At 39.1% G+C, this 20,829-nt stretch overlaps 1 protein-coding gene across 1 annotated transcript; it reads left to right on the top strand.

The window, feature by feature from the left end:
• The first annotated feature begins 341 nt into the window (after positions 1–341).
• Positions 342–20,752, top strand: oafa (OAF homolog a (Drosophila)). Its single transcript, XM_044120583.1, has 4 exons — positions 342–1,168; positions 16,824–16,958; positions 18,274–18,454; positions 18,906–20,752. The coding sequence occupies exons 1-4, from the start codon at positions 938–940 to the stop codon at positions 19,178–19,180; spliced, it is 822 nt and encodes a 273-aa protein (XP_043976518.1). The 5' UTR covers positions 342–937; the 3' UTR covers positions 19,181–20,752.
• The last annotated feature ends 77 nt before the right edge of the window (positions 20,753–20,829 follow it).

Here is a 20,829-nt window from a genome sequence, read left to right as displayed (position 1 = left end):
AAAGTGAAAGCTGCCTCAGCCTTTCTGAGTCAACTTGCCACACTTTTAAGATTTCATTAGCCAACAAAATAAAATCTAAAAAGCTTGTGGTGACAAAACCCACACGCAAAAAAAATATAAATAAATCAAGGATTAGGAAAACCTTTGCAATACACCGAATTACTATTTTTGTTTGTTTTTCTTTCCTCTACCAACAGCTGCAATTTATTTGCCTTTAATTTATGCCTACATCGGAAGAACAACAGCGATGAAGAAAGAAACAAACTCGGTGATTTACAGCTCCTCATGGCACCTTTGTTATAATTGCTGGGGTATTATTATCCTACGTGTACTTGCTGGAGTGCCAGAGAATCACATGAGGCCCTTTAAGGGGGATGGGCAGAGTTTTGAGAGGTTGGTATGACTTTAAGAGTTTACTACCAACACCTCTCTCGCACACAGCGCAGAAAGTTTGGTTTGGAGGGTTGACGAGCAGTGGGATACCTACGGGCAGGAAGTGACGGAACTGCATAAATTTCAGAAGGAGGGGGGAAAGGCGAGAAAAGGCATCAACACAAAGTAGAGTGCGAAGCAACGTGGGACCGTTGTAGAGTTTGTCGGAGGAGTGAACTGCGCATGATCTCAACAACACCGAAGCGAGCAACTTTTTCAATGGAAGGAGGTTACCAGCAATGAGAAGCGGAGATTTTACTCAGCGGCTCTGATATCCATGACTGCGTTCACACTTCAGGAAAGTATCGGCACACAACGGCACCCTATGGGGCAGTGACCCACAAACCTCCAGCCTCCCCTAGCTTTGAAAATGAGGGAAAAAACTTAGCGCAAAAGGAGGTGGAGGTGGAGAGAAGTGTGGGAGACAGTTGGAGGATATGAACTCAGACCTTCAGGTTTCGCCACGATTCTTCGCTCCGTCCGGTTCAGTTTTGCGTCTTTGGGGATGTTTGCGGGTTGCACCTCTGCGCCTTCCGTTCGGACTCTGGCTCGCCTTTGCACCCTGGTGCTGATGGTTGCCGTGGGACTCGGGTCGGAGCTTCGGGTTCGGGTCCGGCTCTCAGACGGGTTGGTGACCGAGGAGATTTTGGAGGCGGACAGTGAGAGAGACTCGATATCGCTAGAATTTAAGCAAGGAGATGGAACCCTCATCACTTTTGTAGCGGACTTTAAACAGGTGAGAGGAGGTTAATATTGTATTAATGTAATAAATGACAGGTCAATGTTCTGGATTTTTAATCATATTTTGAAACATGGCTTTGGTTTAATATTATGTAGTGTAATCATTTTCTCACTAACAAACATTTTTAGCCATTAGTTTTCATTGAAGTTTGTAAAACTTACACTTTTCCAGCTTACTCTATCACCTAGGAAAGGGGGCAACTTTCACTTAACTTAATACAAAACCTATTAATAACCTAATAAGTTCCCCTTCAGAGACAAAATCTAATCAAGGCCCCTCTTTAGACTACTTACTAGTTTTAGAAAATAGGCTGCTGTGTGTTTTCATTTTATTACATGCCTTATAGTTTGAAGACCATTTATTGGTTTCCCAGAAAACGGGCAGAAGTGCAAAGGACAAAGTGATATATATATACCGTATACTTCCCCACATGCTGCTGCACACTGTTTGTTAGCTGCCTGAATGAACTTTCACTTTTCCCTTGCTTATTAAAATGATAAATATTGAAAAGAAAACCTGGAACAAACATGGATACTGAAGGCATGCAGTTATACTTGCATGCCTTCATCACGTTTCCATTTTAAACATGGAAATATTATTATTATTATTATTTTTTTTAATTCTCTGTTGGAAACTAAAATCAGAATTCCGACAGGAAAAGTCAAAGCCCCCAACTGAGCATGTTGGGGGCTTTTCAGTATTACAAGTATCTCACTTGTAATACTGAATATTTCAGGTACTTATGAGAGTTTAGATCTCCTTATTGTAGTGTACCTACTGCATTTGTCTCAAAACTCACCTGTTGTTGTAAGCGCTGTATGAAAACATGGCCATGCACTGCATGTGACAAGTATCATTTATGTTGGCTCCTATTTTGTGACTTTCCACTTAGTCCTGAAGTGAAATGACTAAATGAGGAATTTGGACTACATGTAATCAGATGTAGTTTAATATCAGATATAGTTTAAGACTTATGAAATATTTCCTCTATTGACAAAAAGAAACACAACTGGTGACATGCAGTATCTGAAAAGCAGTCGGGTACTGGCCAATATCACCTCAAACTTGTGTTATTATTTTAAACAGCAGAACAATAAAAAGGAGTAATGCACTTTACTAAGCAGCCAATAATTTAGAGGCTGTTGATCCTGCCTTGTGAGTTAAGATTATCCAAATTGAATTAATACAATATATTCCTTGAGAATCTCACGTCAGACCATGCAGAAGGCAGATATTCAGAAACCCCTGGTAGCTTTCCTTGACATCCTATTATCATGTCTTTCCGTTCTTTTCATAGAAATCTGCCAACGCTACAGGGTTTTGGTTTCGGCTACATCATTACCCCAAAGCATGCATGAAGAGTCGCATATTTACGGCTTTACAGAAATCTCCCCAAAGCGTAAAACCCACCCCTTGAAGAATTTCCTGTAAAACCATGTCTGAGCTCTGTTAGAAAGTTTCATTCATCCATCTCCATCAAAGCGTGAGTTTTAGCAGAAACCAGGACAGATGTTGCTCCCCAGATGTGGACGCCCGCAGAAACCTCAGCAGCCCACGTGTCCAGTCAAAGAGGAGATTATAAATGGCCACGTTTACCATTCTTCCAAAAGTAGATGAGCTCATCGAGCGTCTTCACCCCGGTCAGCGCTGAATTATTTTGGGGTTATGTTTCATCTCAGACGACGAGCACAAAGAGACGCATAAAAATCTGTGGAGAGCTCAGAACGCTAGAAAGGCATGTGTCTGTTATGGTTGTTGTCACACAGAAGCTGGCGAGATGTGAAGGGGGGAGATTTGCCGGGATTAGGTGGGCATGTCTGACCTTTTTGATCTGCATGTCTGCTTCGCTAACCAAAACAGCTAATTTAGAGTTGAAAGAGAGGAGGCCGTCATCTGAAATCATTGGTGACAAAGCAACAGAGAGACGGACAGGTACATCATTTATCAGCAAACCAGGAGTGTTTCCCTGGCTGCTGCATGGCCGTGTGCCTGCGCCCACACTTCCGCATGCATGTGGTTATGTTTATTTGAACGAAGCCAATAAAACGTTCTTAGATCACTTTACTTTTCCGCTGGTTGATTTATCTTTTCCAGTTGGAGAGTCAACCTTCTGCTCTCCCTCCTTTTCTGTTCTCTTCCCTCTCTGCTGCTGCATGTGGTTTCCATTCAGCTCTTGTCCAGCAAAGATTTATGCAAAGTCAGACAAGCTGCCAATTCCAGCTTCCATAAGTATACAGTTGGGATGAACGTGATCCGTGCATCTTCACAGGAATGTTAAACAGAGTCAGTATGGTGCTTTGCTGTCAGTCTGTCAGGGATAAGATGAACTGGTTAATTTACTACTTGAAGGCATGTAGAACATATTATTTACTGGTTATGTGGAGTAACATTGGGATCATTAACAAATGAAATCATCCTTCACTGGGTTCTTTCTTAAGACTTCAAGACAAGAAAAACAAAAGCAGTAAATGTTATTGACATTATATGCTGGAGAGGTCTGCTGAATCTGAAAGGGAGCTTTATCTATGCAACAATCTCCCCCCCAAAGGATCAGCTGTACTCCTGGAACACTGTTTGTTCTGAAGGCATCTGGACATATGGAAAAGATGATGTGGTTTAGCTAGCTCGCAATGTTTCTGAGTCAGTTTTGAGTAAAGCACAGCAAATGGACATCACTGTGTTTCAACTTAAAACCACACAGGAACTCTTAAATAAGAGCATTCCATCAATAACATGATGACATGTCACTTATTCTGTGGAAAAATAGAGCTGTTTACCTTTGCTACATTCAAATGACCAACTCCAAAGGTCAGCAACATCAGGATGTTGATGCTGTTTATTTGTCAGCAGAAGAGAAACGCGTTTCTGATTGAACAGCTTTCTGCCAGTTCACTTCACATCTGCTTCCCCTTCTGTAACTGACACCATTTACGGCCTTAGATTGTGGAAGGCCTTGTGCTGAACATAAACCACGTCTCACAGATTAATATAAAGGGAAATGTCTTGCATATTTCATGGACTGTTTTTATATCTCCAGATGTCAAACCAGCTTGTACCAACGTGGTTCTACGTCTGTTACCAAGTAATTGGTTTAATCAATCCAGGATTGTGAGGGAATGCAAAGACTTGATGACTCAAGGACTTTTCCTATTAAAATAGCTCCAGTGTTGAAGTAGTAGTCTGTTTCTACCCCTTCAAGCACATACTGGCACAAAAAACTTGTGCCAATCTTGGCCTGTTCTTCGATTTGTCAAAATAAGACGCACTGTTTTTGTCTGGGGCTGGACTCTGCGTATCATCAATCACGTCTTTTATAATGTTGATAAATCGGCACATATTGTCGAAGAAGGTTTCGGTTTCAGAAGTTCGAATTTGCATTTCCAAGTCATGAAGGAATTGGCTTGTAGTTAAACCATCAGCAAAAGGACCACTGAATCAAACGTATTTTTCCGACTGAAACGTGTTTGATTCGAGGATGAAGTATTTCGGAGATCTGAGTTGCCTTGAGAGTAACTTTTTAAAACTTTTGTATACCATGATCCTGTAAATCTGCCCATGCAAAGTAAAAATATTGAAATAATTGAAGTGATTTGTGGTGTCAGTCTCCCTGGAGTGTGATCCTAAACAAAAAAATCTGAATACAACAAAAAGAGGATTTTTATGTCTTCTGGAGAAGTGTTTATTGTTATGGCTCTGAACTTGTTCTCCCTCTTTGGGAACTGCACTGAAAGTACCAAACTTTCTGTTTCTCGCTCGCAAGCTAACAACTGAAGAGCTCACAGCAATCCATTAAGCATTTAAACATTTTGACTTGGCTATAAAAAATGACACAACACAAACCATACTAGCAGTCAAAACTAGGCTTTTGTCAACTCTTAAGTGCTGTTTTTATCTCTATTTATAGAATAGATATGCTTTACCACTAACATTTTTACTTTAAATTCTAAAATGGATCAAGAACCCATACCAGTTGAATTGCAACCCCAATCCTTGAAGGTCTTCCATTGTTCTAAGACTTGTATCTGACTTCTTAACTTAACCAAATGAAGTATGCAGTGCAGTAATGCTTCAGCTAGAGAGTGAGTTAAACATTTGAATATGAGTTAACCTTTGATCATACTGAAAGTGATCCTTAATGGTCAATAAAGAATAAAAAATTTCTGTCTCCAATTAATTGCATAGTTTCAGTAGTCTAGGTGAACCTGATAGATTTTTTTTTTTTACTAACAAGCTATTATGTAATAAAGTATTTAAAAATGTAAGGTTATAGTGATTTTTGTGGGTTTCCCACAAAAAAACTGAAAAATACGCCTTCATATCACCCTTGTTTTGTGGAAAGTGAATCCACATCAATGGAGACGGTGCAGGAATGACCTTTTGTTGTGATGATGGGTCAGGCCATCAACAGACGACTGGAGGCCACTTGACACCATCTCTCATTATCATGCTAAATGGGCCTGGATTTTGTAAATAATGGTACTGTGGTGAGAGGGCTTGAGTAGTTGAACTTATTTGCAATTCCTGACAACCTAAAAAAATGTTGCTTGTCTATCGGTTACAGTTGTTTCTCTCAGGTCACTTCACTGCAATGTGCTTTTGGGAATCTTCAAAGCACAAAGCTATCCCAAACAAAGAGTTTTCTGCTTAAATGAATTGGAGATTCCACACACCCTCATGGCAAACCGTATGTTACAAGTGGAAAGGCAGGTTTGTTAGCTTTTACTGTACTGTTACACTGGTGTTTGTGTTTAATTTCTGATTCAGTTGGTGTGTTTTTGTTGAGCTTGGACTTTGACCTTTACTAAGCAAAGTTAATTTTCTGTGTGGGAGAACCTTTGGGAAGTCATCAACTTTAAGAATTGTTTGTGGTCTCCAAGAGAGGCATTAATGACGTGTTTTTGTCGTGTACGTCAGTCACAAGTTTGAACATTTTTGCCACACCTTGTTTCTTGCTTAAGCCTGAAACACTGTCTCGCTTTGTCACCTGCACTAACTTGTTAAAGTCCTTGCAGGTAAGTGTCACCAGCTCCAGGAAATGCTTCTGAATCAGATGTATAATAGTGCAAAGGAAAATTTCCAACATTTCTGTTGAGAAGACAACGCGATTGTGAATCATCACTCAGTCACTAAAAGGCCATCCAACATTTACCTGGTATTATGAAGATGCAGGTCAAGGAATTGCATGCTTTACATATCGCAATCCTTTTTAAACAGTTGATGGCTTAGTCTAAGTGCTGTTTTTGGGAAGGGTGCTTGGACAATTTTTAATTTGATGCATTGCTTATTGGATTATCTTCATTTGGCCATTTATTTATTTATTTATTTTAGATATCTGCCCCTTTTTAAAATATAGGGCAAAATACATTATAATGAAACAAATCTTTGAATGAAGGCATCCAATAATTTTTTTTTTCTGGTAGTCACAATGTTGAGTAGATTATCAGTATTTTACAAGCTATCCTCAGCAAACACTAACCTTAGTGGAGTCTTCAAGGAGCATTGCGTAAAGGTTAATTGGTGTTCACTGAAGATTAGAGCTTTCCTAACATTTAGAGAATCTTCAAGAGCACATTCCTTAAATGTTCCTCGGAGATTTGTTTCAACACTGGCACTATGACCTGCTGGTAGCAGTGGGCGGATGTATTCTTAAATGTTCCCTGAAGATTACTTAAACCTTAAAAGTTCCCTAGATGTTACAAAATCAGTGACCTTTAGAAAACATGCGGGTGAAGATTTCCTGGAGGTTAGAAAATCTGTAACCTTTAGTAAATGTTTAGATAACTGTCCCAAAATGTTCCGGTACAATAAGTGTGTGATTGAGGATGTCTTCTAAGTCAGTCTTAGTCAGATCAATGTTGGGAAGATATGACCAGCATCCCCTGAGTGCTTTTTTTCCCCTTCCTTAAAATCAAGATAACATTAGCCTCCGTTTCCTTGTCAGGTAGGTTGTCTTGATAATACTTTGTAAGTGATGAGAATATCATTTCTTTTTTGTGGAGCTTTAGTGAAGCTTATTTGTACCTTCCATTCAATAAAGATGTTTCTTTTTTTTTTTGCTTTATTTTACGATGTACAATGAAGTTAATCTCACATGTTGTGGCACTTTGCGAGAACGAAGTGGAATGTTTTACAGATGAAATGAAGCCCTTTTGATCCTTTACTCCCTGCTGACTTGGAGTCTTTACAAACTACCTTCTTCCAGGGTTGTGTTGTGGCTGGTCCCATGTGGCCTCCCTTTGGCCTCTCATGGCCCTTTTGCGCCAGCTGGTGTCCTTATCCTTTGTTTCCCTCCCACCAGCAGGCCAGATGTTCATTAACAATGCTGCAAAGGAAGATGAGGAACAATGATGATGGTCTTGAGTACTTGGCTTACCACCTAGGACAAAGATAGTAGCTGTTAAAGGACAAGGAGAAAGCAGTAATGGGTTGTAGTTTACATACTTGTAATCTTTTCAAACAATCATTCAAGTTTTAGGAATGCTCTTGGGAACAACAAAAGCAAAGAAAAGGGTTAAGGTGCCAAAGCCTCAGTTTTAACTGAATCATCCTCAAATGTCCCCTTTCGTCAAATACGTCGACAGCCTATTCAGTTTTTGGTCCGTCCTGGTGTCTGGGGCGTTAGTCACTTATTGCCTTTTATTTGTGAAAAAATGAGAAAAACAAATGTATTTTAATAGTTTTGCTTTTAAGACTAATTTGGATAATCTCTGCAGAACTACATCAATTTTAAACTTTAATTTTGTCTGTTTAGACTAATTCCTTTTGAATGTTTGTCGTTTAGTATAAATATTACTGGAATCTTTTGTCCTGAAGCTGGATATGAAAAATGTGGAGTAACATTTTGAGGTCAAATGGCTCTGCAGCCATCTCTGTTGTTTATCCCTTATCTATCTGCCTCATTTCCTTCCCTGTTAGCACTCACTGTTTGCCTTCCTCTAATTTCCTGAATACAAAAGTCTCCATGAACTTTGTTTGGTTGTCTGGTTAATTACATCCAGACTGTGTGCAAATGAATTCATAGTTCTCCGGTGGTAGGCTATGGAGAGTTCGTATAGCTCGTGTGTCCTAAAAACAGGAGTCTGACGCCAGTGATAATTGTCTTTCTTAGTTGATGTTAAGAGCATTGCAGCATTCCTTTCAGCAGAATAGCCAAAGGGCGTGTCTTTCTTTCTACGACCTCCTGTGTTTTGATTGTCCATTCACTGACTCTGTTTACTAATTGGTTCGCTCTTTGGGCAGCCAGGTGTGACTAGCCCTAAATGTGACTCCACATTCTTTCCTTTGGAGCATCTGTAATTAACTTCAACTCAAGCATTTCTTAGCTCAGCGGTTTTTTCTCCTGCTCCTTTTGTCTGCGCTCGTCTCCAACTCCGTCTCCCAAACTGCTCTTTAATCCCTGGCCACACCTGTGCTTTTTGACTGGCTCTTCTCTTACTCCAAGGCAGAGACCCTACTTATCACCACACAAGGAAAACCTACGTCGTTTTTTTCTAAAACGGGGCGTTAGAGGAGTTGGTGTTCAAAACAACAACAAAAAAAAGGCAAATCATCACTTGTATTTTTGGAAAAAGAAGACAAATGCACCTAAATTTCATATCTTATACAATGACAAAAAAACAAAAAAAACAAGCTAAAACAGTTCAAGTTTAAAGGTCAGTCAACAAATCATTTCAGCCAGGGTTAGAATGCCTTCACAGACTCGCATTGATCTCAAATGACTCATTAATGTGTGGCTGGCTAGCAGTCCTTTTCAGCTGCCCTTATCAACACACCAGGGTGTTAGAGGGGATTTAAAACAGGAAGAACCCCCTCCGCACGGGCTGCAATCCGTACACTTTTTGTGCCTACATGTGAATAACCATTCTCCCACTCAAGTGTCATCTTGTGTGTTTAGTTAAGCACCCAAAAAGATATGCACAAATCTTTGCCAATTTTTCTCTTGCCATGATTGTGTTTGGCTAGGTAGTTTGCAGTGAAGTTTCACTGTAAATGGAACCCTTTCAGTGCGTGAATGGGCTTTTGTGGGCCTCCTTAAATAATCTGGCCCACTGAAGGTAGCTACCATTGAAACAAGCCTTTCTCTCTCTCTCTCTCTCTCTCTCGCCCTCTCGCTTGCTCTCTCTCTTTTCTGTGGAACACATCTTAGTATGTCCCAGTTTCAAGGGTGCATAAATACAGACTTGTGTTTGGCTGGTATCCAGCGGTAGTTTGTCTGCAAATGGACTAAAACTCGTGGTGTAAGTGAGCAAAGTTACAAAATCTGTACTTATGTGGATTATTTATAGCTGTGCTGACATTCATGCTGCACCATTTGAGGAAAAGGAGTCACAGCTATGCCATCCTCTTAATTATGGGATTGAGTCACTTTTTTTAAAGACAAGCCAAAGATTTTATTTTATTTTTTCTTCTTTTCTGATTTTTAATGTCCATACCTGGTGATTTTCTCTAAATTATGTCTGGAAGCCTTGAATTTTTTTTAGGTTAAAGGAAATACAATAATTTATGGGTGAGTTCTTTACCCAATGTAGATCACATTGTAAATGCTTATTGAGTGCTTTTAATTCTCCAGTTTATGGATGTTTTGTTTTCTTATTCGCTCTGTCAATTTGATATATTTGGTCCAAAACTTGCTGCATTTGAGCAGTTTTTTGCAGGATAAGCAGTTTTTTGCAGGATAAGTGATTATCTTTTTGCAGGATAAGTGATTATCTTCTCCATTTGCTCAGAGAAACATGATTCCCCTCATAAGGCATTTTTTTTTACACAACACTGGGCATGTTTCAGAAAAATTGTGGACAATTTGGGCTGTAATTCTTTTCCTGCAGTTGCTGTTCACACATGTACTTTACAGCTGGAGATTTTCTGCTGAATATATATTCTCACAGCTGAAACTATAAACGGGAATGGAGAATCACACCTGTGAAGTCTTAAACAATTCATTTGCAAATTGTAATTCACTCAGAGTAATGCTCACTTTTAGATTTGTTTTAAGTATCTTAAAAAATGTTTTTGTTTTCTAGAAAGACCAAGAGGAAGGGAACTTCAAAATTGTCTGAAAATCAATGTTGATGCTGATGTTTACAGTAAATATTAACAGTATTTAAAAAAGAAAAAGATCCAATGATGGCCACGCTTCCATTAAGCCACAGTACATTATTAATAATGTTTAGCGCTTTAGCATTTTTGCTAACTTTTAAGCTGATATTGTACATGCATGTTATCTAATTATGTATCTATGCATGTTATGTAATTAAATTACTTAAAATATCATGTATACTTTTTTGTTTTACTAATTTTATATCGCTCATGGTTATATTTGTATTTACTAGTATTTAACACTTTTCAATGGCGTAGTTTGTCAACAAATAAGCAATTTCCCCTCGGGGATCAATAAAGTATATTCTATTCTACATAAACAGCAAAATAATGTTAAGCAAATATGTCATTCTTTGAATGACATATTTTTAAACTGATCAAAAGAAATGTGCATTTTGCATATGTAGCAGCAAATGACAGTAAACACTGTCAACAAACACAAGACACATGAAATATCTACTGTAAAGCAATCTTCTTTCATAGTTTTTCTTGCTTCCCCCGTCAGATCCATTCCTCTGTAACAGAAATCACAGAAAGAAATATTACCATAAGGTCTGTTACAGATCAAACATAAACAATATTTCCATGTCAGCCAAGTGCCACAGAACAAACTTACTTATGAGCCTATTCATGATTGGGGTGATGCTTTGAACAGCTTTTTTTTTTTGTACTTTTCCCAACATTGCACACACCTCTCTGTTAGCATGGGATGACAGGACCCCTCCAGCATGTTGGATTCAGAAGGTCCCTGTTTACATTAAGTGGTTGGTTGGCTGAACAGCCAACATGCTTCCATCAACATTTGTTTTCCTTCTAGCTGCTGTCCCATTTTTAACCTCCTGTCTTCGTTTCTAAACACCTCTCTACCAACTCCCACTCTGAATACAGTTGTTGTTAGCACCTTTTAATGCTTAGGCGTGGGCCGTTCACTGATTTGTTCGCTGGTTGGCTGGTCAAGCTGAAAATTCATCCATCCATTTTCTTGCACCCTTGTCCCTTGCGGGGTCCGGAGGTGTGCTAGTGCCTATCTCCAGTGAACATTTCGGGCGAGAGGCGAGGTACACCCTGGACAGGTCACCAGTCTGTCAAAGAAGCTGAAAATCATATTGTTTTGATCACCTGCCTGCTCAGATGTCTTTACTTTCTTCAGGTGTTTTTGTTGTTGCCTGCCTTGTAGCATATAAAATTCCCTCCTTAACATCACAATTGTGTTATATACACTCTTGTGCATATGTTTTAAGTGTGCCTGCAAAAACAAGGATGTTTTCACGTCTAACTGGCGATTTTCAGGTGGACGTCAGAGGTTTATTTTGTCTAAGCAAACATTTAATTCCGCTGCTCTCAGATATACTCCAGCTGCACTGTTAGAAAATCAAAGGTGGTTTGTTTTTATTGCAACAATGCATCATTCAGTGAACAGTTAACATTTAGAGTGCTAAATAAAGGGTTTAATAGGATTTCTATGCCTGGACTACCAGGATTACATCATGTGTGCTAAATGTTACTTTATCTTCCCACAGGGGGCCAGTTTAAGAAGTTTAGTTTTCATCTTATTTTATGTCATTAACCAGAAAGATCTTTTAAAAAGTTTAGCTGGGAAGATGCATTTTGTGAAGTGGTAAAAAAAAAAAAAAAAAAAAAATTTTTAAACTTATTTGGTACTTAGCAAAAATCTGGAGGCATATCATTCAAATATTAGGTATCCTGCCTTTGTGTTTAAGGACAGTGTTGGGATACTAAAATTACAAAAGTGTTTAGGTTCCACTCTAGAAGTTCAATGGTATGAAATTGCAATGAAAGAAAAAACATACTTTTTGTGTCTTGTTTTTACCAGCACCTGGTTGTAATGTTAGACCGTTACCACAAAGCGGCGCTAGTGCACAAAGTTGCATACCTGTAAAAATAGCTGCAGTTATTTAGTGTTTTCAGGTATGGGAACAAAGCTAACTGGGATACGTTGGTTTCTTATTTCCAATGTAGACATGTTCATTGTACGAAAATACAAGTTAGCTTTAAACAGTTGATAAAATTAGTCCTTGTTCAATATAACAAGTAATATTATTCTCTTCTGTCTGATATGTTGACCATTATCTCTTTATACATTCATTTATTAACTATGTATTTTGAATTGTATATAACCAAGTTGGCGTAATCAACCCAGTCTCTTCCTCAAGTCAGAATTTTAGTCTGGGCTTGTTTGAATTTTCTCAATATTTAATATGGCTACCTTCAACATAAAGAACACTGGGGGTTCTGTGGTGAGGTAGGGCCAAAGCATGACCCACGTACTGAGGCCTTAGTCCTCGTGGTGGTGGTCGCAGGTTCGATTCCCAGCCTGGTGACGTTTGCCGCATGTCTTCTCACTCTCTCGTTACCCTGTTTCCTGTCAAACTACTTTCAAATAAAGGCCCACTAGACCCAACAAAACTTTTAAAAGTACAGTGGTAGATCTGATTGTTATCTCAAATGTTTATCTCATTTCAGTTGCTGTACGGTAACACTATTGGAGAACTGTAAACTGTTGCCTTGCTATGTCAAATGACATAAGGTTGTATACATCAATACTTATGTGAACCACAGTCAATAAGTACTGTTCATTCATGAAAAAAGGCATGTACAGAAGGCATGACATGCATATCAGTTGTAGTTTCCATGGAAAGACACCAACAAGGTTTTGCATATCTGGAAGAAATGATACAAGAAAATAATCTGGCCTTCACAACATCCTAAAATAAAGGAACAACTGTTTTTGGATGTCCATCCCATGGAAGTTTGGCAACTATCTTAAATATTTTCCACTTGTGCAAATCCTTTCTCACCATAGAATAATGGACTTAATGTTGCATGGAAATGACCTAATAGCCCTCTTCAGATTGATGTTCAGCAGCAATGGCTTTAGTAACATCATTAATGATGCTTTTCCTTTGCCTTGAGAGCTCCAGATCTAGAAAGTTCCAATACATCTGTTTTTATTTTGACACCCTCACTTCCTGACAATCATTTATTTCACATAGATGGGAAATAGCACCTTCCTACTGCCCAGTCTCCTAATGAAAGCAGTATTTGCTGTTCCTACATTTTGCTTTAGTTTTATTAACTAATATTAATAAAACTATGTCTATTTACGTACGTCTATTTGAAATCTTCATATTCTTTTGGAAAGACCAGACAAATTGCTTTATGACTTGATTTTCACTTTAAAGCAGGAGTGCCCAAAGTCGGTCCTCGAGGGCCGGCATCCTGCATGTTTTAGTTCTCTCCCTGGTTTTACGCACCAGGATCAAATGATGGTTTGTTAGAAAGCCTAAGAAGAACATTGACATGCTGAAAAGGTTGTTGATATTACCAGGGAGAGAACTTTTGCTTTAAAGCTTGCAAATAAAAAGATAAGGTTCATCAGTTAAAACTTGACCTAACTTATGCAACAATTTACATAAAAAACCTCCTAATTGCTAATAAATGCAGTTTCTCCTTTAAGTTTTTTATGTTTTTAGTTTGCTCGGAGGCATAGAAATAGCAGGTTTTCTTCCAGTTTTCATTGGTACTAGCTTCACAGCAATTTTAAATGATTTTGCTTTTGCAACTAACTCATTTGCATGCTTACTGCCATCAGTCTGTTTCATTCACACCACACACACTACAGGATGATCGCAAGCGACAATCTTAGAATGACCAAAGTTCTAAGATTCTCTTAAAGGGAAAATGTAGGTGTGAACTAACGTGTAGTGTGAACTATTGCATCAGGTAGTCGATGTGCCCATCTTCTCTATTTAAATCTAATGATTACTGAAGGGCAATATAGTATACAGACTTCATAATCTGCACTCTTTTGGTTGAATCCAGTATTTATTTACACTTTGGTGTTTTTATTCAAGTACATTTTTGTTAATGGAGACTGAGAATCCATTTTGTTTTTGGTTGTTTTGTTTATTTTATCAGTTCCAGTGTTAAGTGTTCTTTTGAAAATAAAGTGTATCTATCTTTGGCAGGAAATCGCATGTATTATTATGTCATTTCCATTAAATCAGTGTAAAAAGGTCTTCAAACAATACCATCGTCTATCGCAATAGTTTTTGAGACGATTAATCGCTCAGCAAAATTTGCTATCGTGACAGGCCTACTAGCAACACTTTTTAAATCCAGCCTTTTTCTCCAACAGATGTAAACAACTTTACTTTTAAACAACTTTATATTTCTTCTGATTTCCTCTTTAGAACCCAGCTAATGCTGAAATTAGGTAACTGCAATGTCTCTTCTGTCACTAACAACTTGCACACTGTACAGTGCGGATCAAAAGACATCGTATTCTTTTGGAGGAGGTGCAAGCAATAGTCCCCATAACACTGTGTGAACATTTCAATTCAATGTAGTTAGACTGGTTGACATGGGAATGGTCAATTTCTTGACTAAAAGGATTTTTGACCAGTTGGTCACTGATCAATGCGGGTCGTGTTCAAAATAGTCTGATTCCTTTCACCAGACAATTTGAAGACAGATCTGTAGTGATCAGATATTACTATAATTGATATACTTGTTCACGACTATTTAACACCAATCAACCAATAAGACCTTGGAAACAAAAATGAAACTCCTTTGTGGATCAGCTGAAATCCTCCATAAAGCAGAGACTGACGTAGATGCCAAACAAAGTTGTTTGGCATCTTTTCTCACACGCAAAAATAAGAGCCTGAATGTATTTGTTTTTGTCTTCTAAATCGGTTTCTCTGCAGAGACCTCCAGGAAGCGACATCACTTGGTTGTACTGGAGTAAATCAAAGACTTCTATTGAACACCTAATCAGTGCAACACTCAAGCTAGTCAGAGCTAAGCAAGCAAGATATAACGTGCCTTCTACCTTTCAACTGCACCAGTTTAGCTGGCTCTGCTTGTTTCTGGTTTTATTACATCTGTTCTTCTGCTGTATATTTGTATCTGGCAAACGGGTACAACAGCAGTGCTTTTTTTTTTTTCTGCCCTGAGTTCAAGAATAAATCTAGTGTTGCCAAATGCCATGCTTCTACCTTGAGATCCGTTTTTTTTTTTTTTTTACTGTCCGGGGGTGATTTGGCCACAGACGGCACCATTGTTTCCTTGCACAAGTAGGCAATCATTAATCAGAACACAGAACATCAAAGTGGAGGAGGAGATCTCGTATGCTAAACGTAAGCCTGGAGTCGGTACTACAGCGGTATCTTTGGACTGCTTCTCTGTAATTACCCAGAAAACCCTGGGGCAAATAGAACATTTCTCGCTCTGCCTACTCAAACAGCATGGCAGTTCAGCCCCATGTGTCTGCAATATGGGAGGTCTCCAATGTTGCGGCCTCTGCGTTCCCCCACATGTGATGAAACTTGCTCGTCCCCAGTGAGAGCATTGTACACCTTCTCCCTTATATCACACTGTGATATATGCGAGGCTCCTCCAGTCTTGACGTCCTCTTTAATCATTTCAGCTTTTGTCTTATTATTATCTCCGCATGGAAAGAGCTGAGGTTTCTAATTTCCTCTGTCTGTGTTCTTGCGGTTCTCTGCGGTCTCCGGGCCAGCTTGCAGAGATGTAATCAATATTTGCTCAGTGGTTTTTCTTTTCCAAAGGTCAAATGGTGTTGCATGATTGTCTTGTGTAATAAATACCCCTGCTTGTACTGTACGCCTGCCAGGAGATCCGTTCACAGGCAAAAGTGGCTCTCAGACCGAGTAACCGGTCCAAATCTGCACAGCAAAAAAAAAAAGAAAAAAAAAAGACACTTGTGAGGTAGGATGTGTCACTTTTGTGGTAACTCACTCCCCTCACCCCCAATTCAGAACGCGAAGACCAAAGAGTTTTAGGAGAGCTCTGTTGGGTCATCTCTGAATGTTTATCTATTTCTACTACTCTGCAGCGACTCATTCATTTCAGAGCGGTGTGTGAAAAGTGGAGGAGGGGTGTTTGGGACTGTGCTGTGGAGCTTCAGAGAGGAGGGAGTGGGGGGTGTCTGATGAATAGAAAGACAGGTCTTCTGCTCTGCTCTCTCAGCTTCCCATCATGCTTTGGACGCCCCTCCCCGTCAGGACTCTTTATGGCCTCTGGTTTGGTGCCAGATCTGTCATAGACACGCCAAAAAGCGACACTTTTTAAAAGTTATTTTGTGCTCCTGCTATTTACATTTTACTACAAATTTAGTTCCAAATAAAATACCAAGGAAATATTCCCCCACCCTTCCCTCCTCTTTTTTCAAAGAGAACTTTGTGCAGCAACCTTAATTTGACACTGCAAATAACCAGAGCGCCGTTGTAACAACACTGAGAAGGCCTACGCACAATAAAAGTATCAACAAACTGTCAGATGAGGCTTTATTGGCACAGTGAACATAAACTCCTCTTTACTGTAGTCAGACAGTTGTTTGAACATCTTTGAACTCCACATATTGAAATACTTTGAGTGTCTGGAAAAGCGCCGCAGTGGAAAGAATATTAGCTGTAATCTGCATGGGCTGCGGACATAAACGGTAACTTATTGCAGTGTCCTTCTGGAGTCGTCTGTTTATGCGTTCATCCTCCCTGGCCTCTTGCAGGAAGTGAAGATATTCCGAGCGCTGATCCTGGGTGAGCTGGAGAGGGGGCAGAACCAGTACCAGGCGCTGTGCTTCATCTCTCGCCTCAACCGTAATGAAATCATCCCCAGTGAGTCCATGGCGCGACTCAGACAGGTATGACGCACCGGATCTAGTCGTCCTGTGAGCCAGCTCACATTTAATAAAGTAAGAGGAAGAGGCCTCAGGCGAAGCCATTAATTTACAGTTTGTCAGCTTTTTGTTTCCGGAACGCGTTTCAAACTAGTGGATCACTGTGGATCATCCTTCTGCATAAGCAAGAGGATGACCTACCCTATTACAGAGAATGAGATCTTTCAGTGTAATGTTTAACCATTTTAACTCGTACCAATGAATTATTTGGACAGAAAAAGCATCTAACTGGATAAACTAGAGCTATGTTTAGGTGTAACCTATAACATGGAGAAGAAGCTACTTAAGATCTTTCTCAGTTGGAGATTTTTATGTCTTTGGCAAATGCAAGGTTCCCCCTCAGTCTGGAAAAGTAGACTTCATTGTTCTTCAGGTCTGAAAAAACAGATGAGAAAATGGAAAATATGTCTATCTTCAAACTATATGCTGTCTCCCTTTGAGTATTGTCTTTCCTTTTTATTTATGAGTCGATCTGTTTTTTTCCCCTGGTATACTGCCTTGTGTCCTCACTTCCTTTTTTGTGTGTTACCTTGTATTCATCCTTTTTACTTCCTTCTGTTGTGCTTTATTCCTTTGTTTCCCTCCAATTATTCCTTGTGTTGTTTTATTTCCTTTGTTGTGTCCTTTTTGTCGTCTTTTATTTGTGTTCATCCTTCCTTTATTATGTCATCATTGTATCAACAGTCCTTTCCTTACCTCTGTCCTTCATTCCTTGGTTGTCATCTCACCCCCTTGCCTCCTTGTTTTCTTTATTCTGTTTTGTCCTTTTATTCTTTGCTTCCTTGTCTCCTCCCTTCATTTATTCTGACCTTCTTTACTTCCTTGTGTCCTCCTTCCTTTGTTGTTTCCTTTTAGTTTTGCGCCTACAGGCCCTTCTTCCTTCATTCCTTTGTTCCCTCTTGTTTTTTCTTTTTTTATATGCAGTACCTGGCTGCTGTAGAAACATTTGCCAGAAATATTTAGTTAAGAAGTTTAAACACTGGAAAGTTATTTCTGGAAATTTGTTTCTGAAAATTAAGTAGAAACCCTGTAAGTAGACTTCACCATAATTTGAGAGAGACTATAAACAATGTTGCATTGTATAGGACTATTTATTTATTTTTTTCAAAACGGTAGTCCCTCAAAAAATCTTTTGTGGGAATCATAAAAAAAACACACAATAAACCAAGTTAATTAATTTTAACCATTGTTTTTTTTATTATTTTTTTTTATCACTGTGCACCTGGTGCATCTCACCATACATTGAGCTTCAAGAATCTAATCATTTGTTTCTCTTTAGAAAAATCCTCATGTCATTCGCCTGGCAGAGGAGCGAAAAGGGCTGGAGCAGCTGACGATGAGCTCCGCTGTGAATCTCAGCCGGGCCTGGCAGCTCAGCTCCCACATCCACAACATGTGCAGCGAAGCTCATGAGGCCATTTACACCAGGGCGTCAGATGTGAAGTATTGGCTGCAGAAAGGTAATCAGATCTGTCGTTTAAGCATTTATCTTATTCTACTTTGTCTTTGCATATCTGGCAACATTATTTATGTTTTTTGTATGTTTATAGCTATTTGAGGTCAGATTTGGGTTTGTAGCAGCAATAAAGCCTGATTGTCAGTGCTGACGACAATCAGTGTGACAGCACTTTTGTTCACTGACAGCTATGTTTGAAAGAAAACACTCCGGATGGTCATGGTTCAACAAGCACCATCATATCCAGAGGGAATCACATAAGCATCTGTTTAACATGACAAAGCTCATCTCTTAGCCTACCATCTGCCCTCTTCGAAAAAAAAAAAAACACACTTTGTTTTCCCTCTTCAGATCCACACAGAATTTGAGTGAAATAAGAAGATTGTTCCAGACACCAGTGTGATGACATGCTTTTGTTTTAGCTCCTGTTGACAAGATTTGCCTTTGTATTGCAGGAGTAGACAGCTCAATATTTGAGGTCCTGCCTCAGACGACGGAGGCGCCCAGCTTTCAGGCCTGTCATTCTACTAAAGACTTGTGGCAGCCGTGTCTCTGCACGTACGGCCTCCGTCTGGAGTGGTACCCGTGTCTGCTGAAGTACTGCCGCAGCCGGGACGGCACGGCCAAAGGGACCACATACAAGTGCGGCATAAGGAGCTGCAGCAAGGGCTACCATTTCACCTACTACGTACCCCAGAAACAGCTCTGCCTGTGGGACGAGGAGACCTAGTGTTCTTTTTTTCCCCTTTGGGAAGTTATAAATGGTGGAAAAAAATAATTGTTCTTAAGCCAGTGTTTGTCCACCGGTTCTATACGTGGCAATATTGGACCTTTGACGGAAAGATAGTAAATTAATCATTTATGTATTAGGACATGATGGGGGGGGGGGGACAGGAGATTTATTCAGGTTCCAAGTCACGCCAAACAAAGGAAGGACAAGTAGCTGAACCATCACAAATAAATGACACATTATTGATATCCTCATTGTTACTTTGCCAAAAAACTACCACTTCTGTGCCTCTTTTTGGAAGAATTATTGGGGAGAAAAACACAAGACAACAATGACCTCTGAAACAAGCTACGATGTGCACAAAACTAAACGGTGCATTTGCAAGGAATGAAAAACCAGCAGAAGAGCATCTGCGTCTCACATTTCCGCAATGGAGGAAGACAAAAATAGTCTTCCATCTTGGTGAAGGACAATAAGGATAGTAGATTTATCTTCACGATAAAGCTCTGTGAAAGACAAACATACACACACACACACATATATATATATATATATATATATATATATATATATATATGGCCAGTTGAAGCACCTGTTTAGGTCACAGTAAACAGGTTCACTAAAAATGCCTTGCCAACAGTGGCTTTATTTTTGTTTTGGTTGTAAAACAAAATCACCTAGGGCTTTGTCTGATGTCATACTGCTTTCTTGATTTTTTTTTTTTCCATACTTTTTCTCAGATTAAACAAGTCCTCAGCAAAAAAAAAATATTCTAATACATTTATAACTCCTAGGACTTTGCATACTGTTCATGCAGGTGTAACATTTCTGTTTCCAACATCTCTTTGCTGTACAGTCATCTGTTCCACCTCATTTGTATGCTTAAGGAGCAGCTCTTGCCTATTCATTTTCTCACACTCTTAGAAAAAGTGCCAAATAAAACTAATTTTGCAGAAAAACTGTTTTTAAAAAGGGCCTTACTTTAGTTGTCTTTACTAGAAAAATACTCTGCACGTTTTATACAAACATTGCAATCTTTACTGCCACCTTCTGGTAGATGGAGATACAGATTCCACTGCCATTTAATAGTTTTTGTTGTTTGTTGAAATCATCACTTAAATGTTTAATTTATACATTTTAAATCTTTGGTCATTACATGCAAAATTCAAGAAGCCATTCTTGATCTCATGGGACCAATTTAAGCTGTGTCTGTCTGTTGTCAAGAGTGAATATGTTGAAGTAAGGTTTTGAATCATCTTACCTCCACCATGGTCTTTAGCTACCATATAAACATTTAATTTTTAATTTTCTTGTTGTTGGCATCTCCTGCTAACTAAAGAACCAAATAAGTGAAACATTTGTCACTGGCCTTTTTGTGATAATCAAGTGCCTTAACATTTCCACTGATGTTTTTGCAATGTAATTGTAGATTAAGTTGTTAAACATATTTTTGTATGGAAGAGGTTGTCGAATTGTTTAAATAGTCCTAAAAAGTAAACGAAGCAATTTAGGTATTGCATCTTTCAGAACTGTTTTGCATAAATTGTTTCAATAAAGTCTTTTTGCACTGCATAAGAGACTGTGTGAGTTTGGGGTCATTTTCGGCATATACTTGAAGGAGAGAAGCAATGCTTACAAGAGGTAGGTGG

Source organism: Gambusia affinis, linkage group LG06, assembly GCF_019740435.1.
Source record: "Gambusia affinis linkage group LG06, SWU_Gaff_1.0, whole genome shotgun sequence".
Classification (NCBI taxonomy): Eukaryota; Metazoa; Chordata; class Actinopteri; order Cyprinodontiformes; family Poeciliidae; genus Gambusia; species Gambusia affinis.
This window is presented reverse-complemented; position numbering and strand designations above follow the sequence as displayed.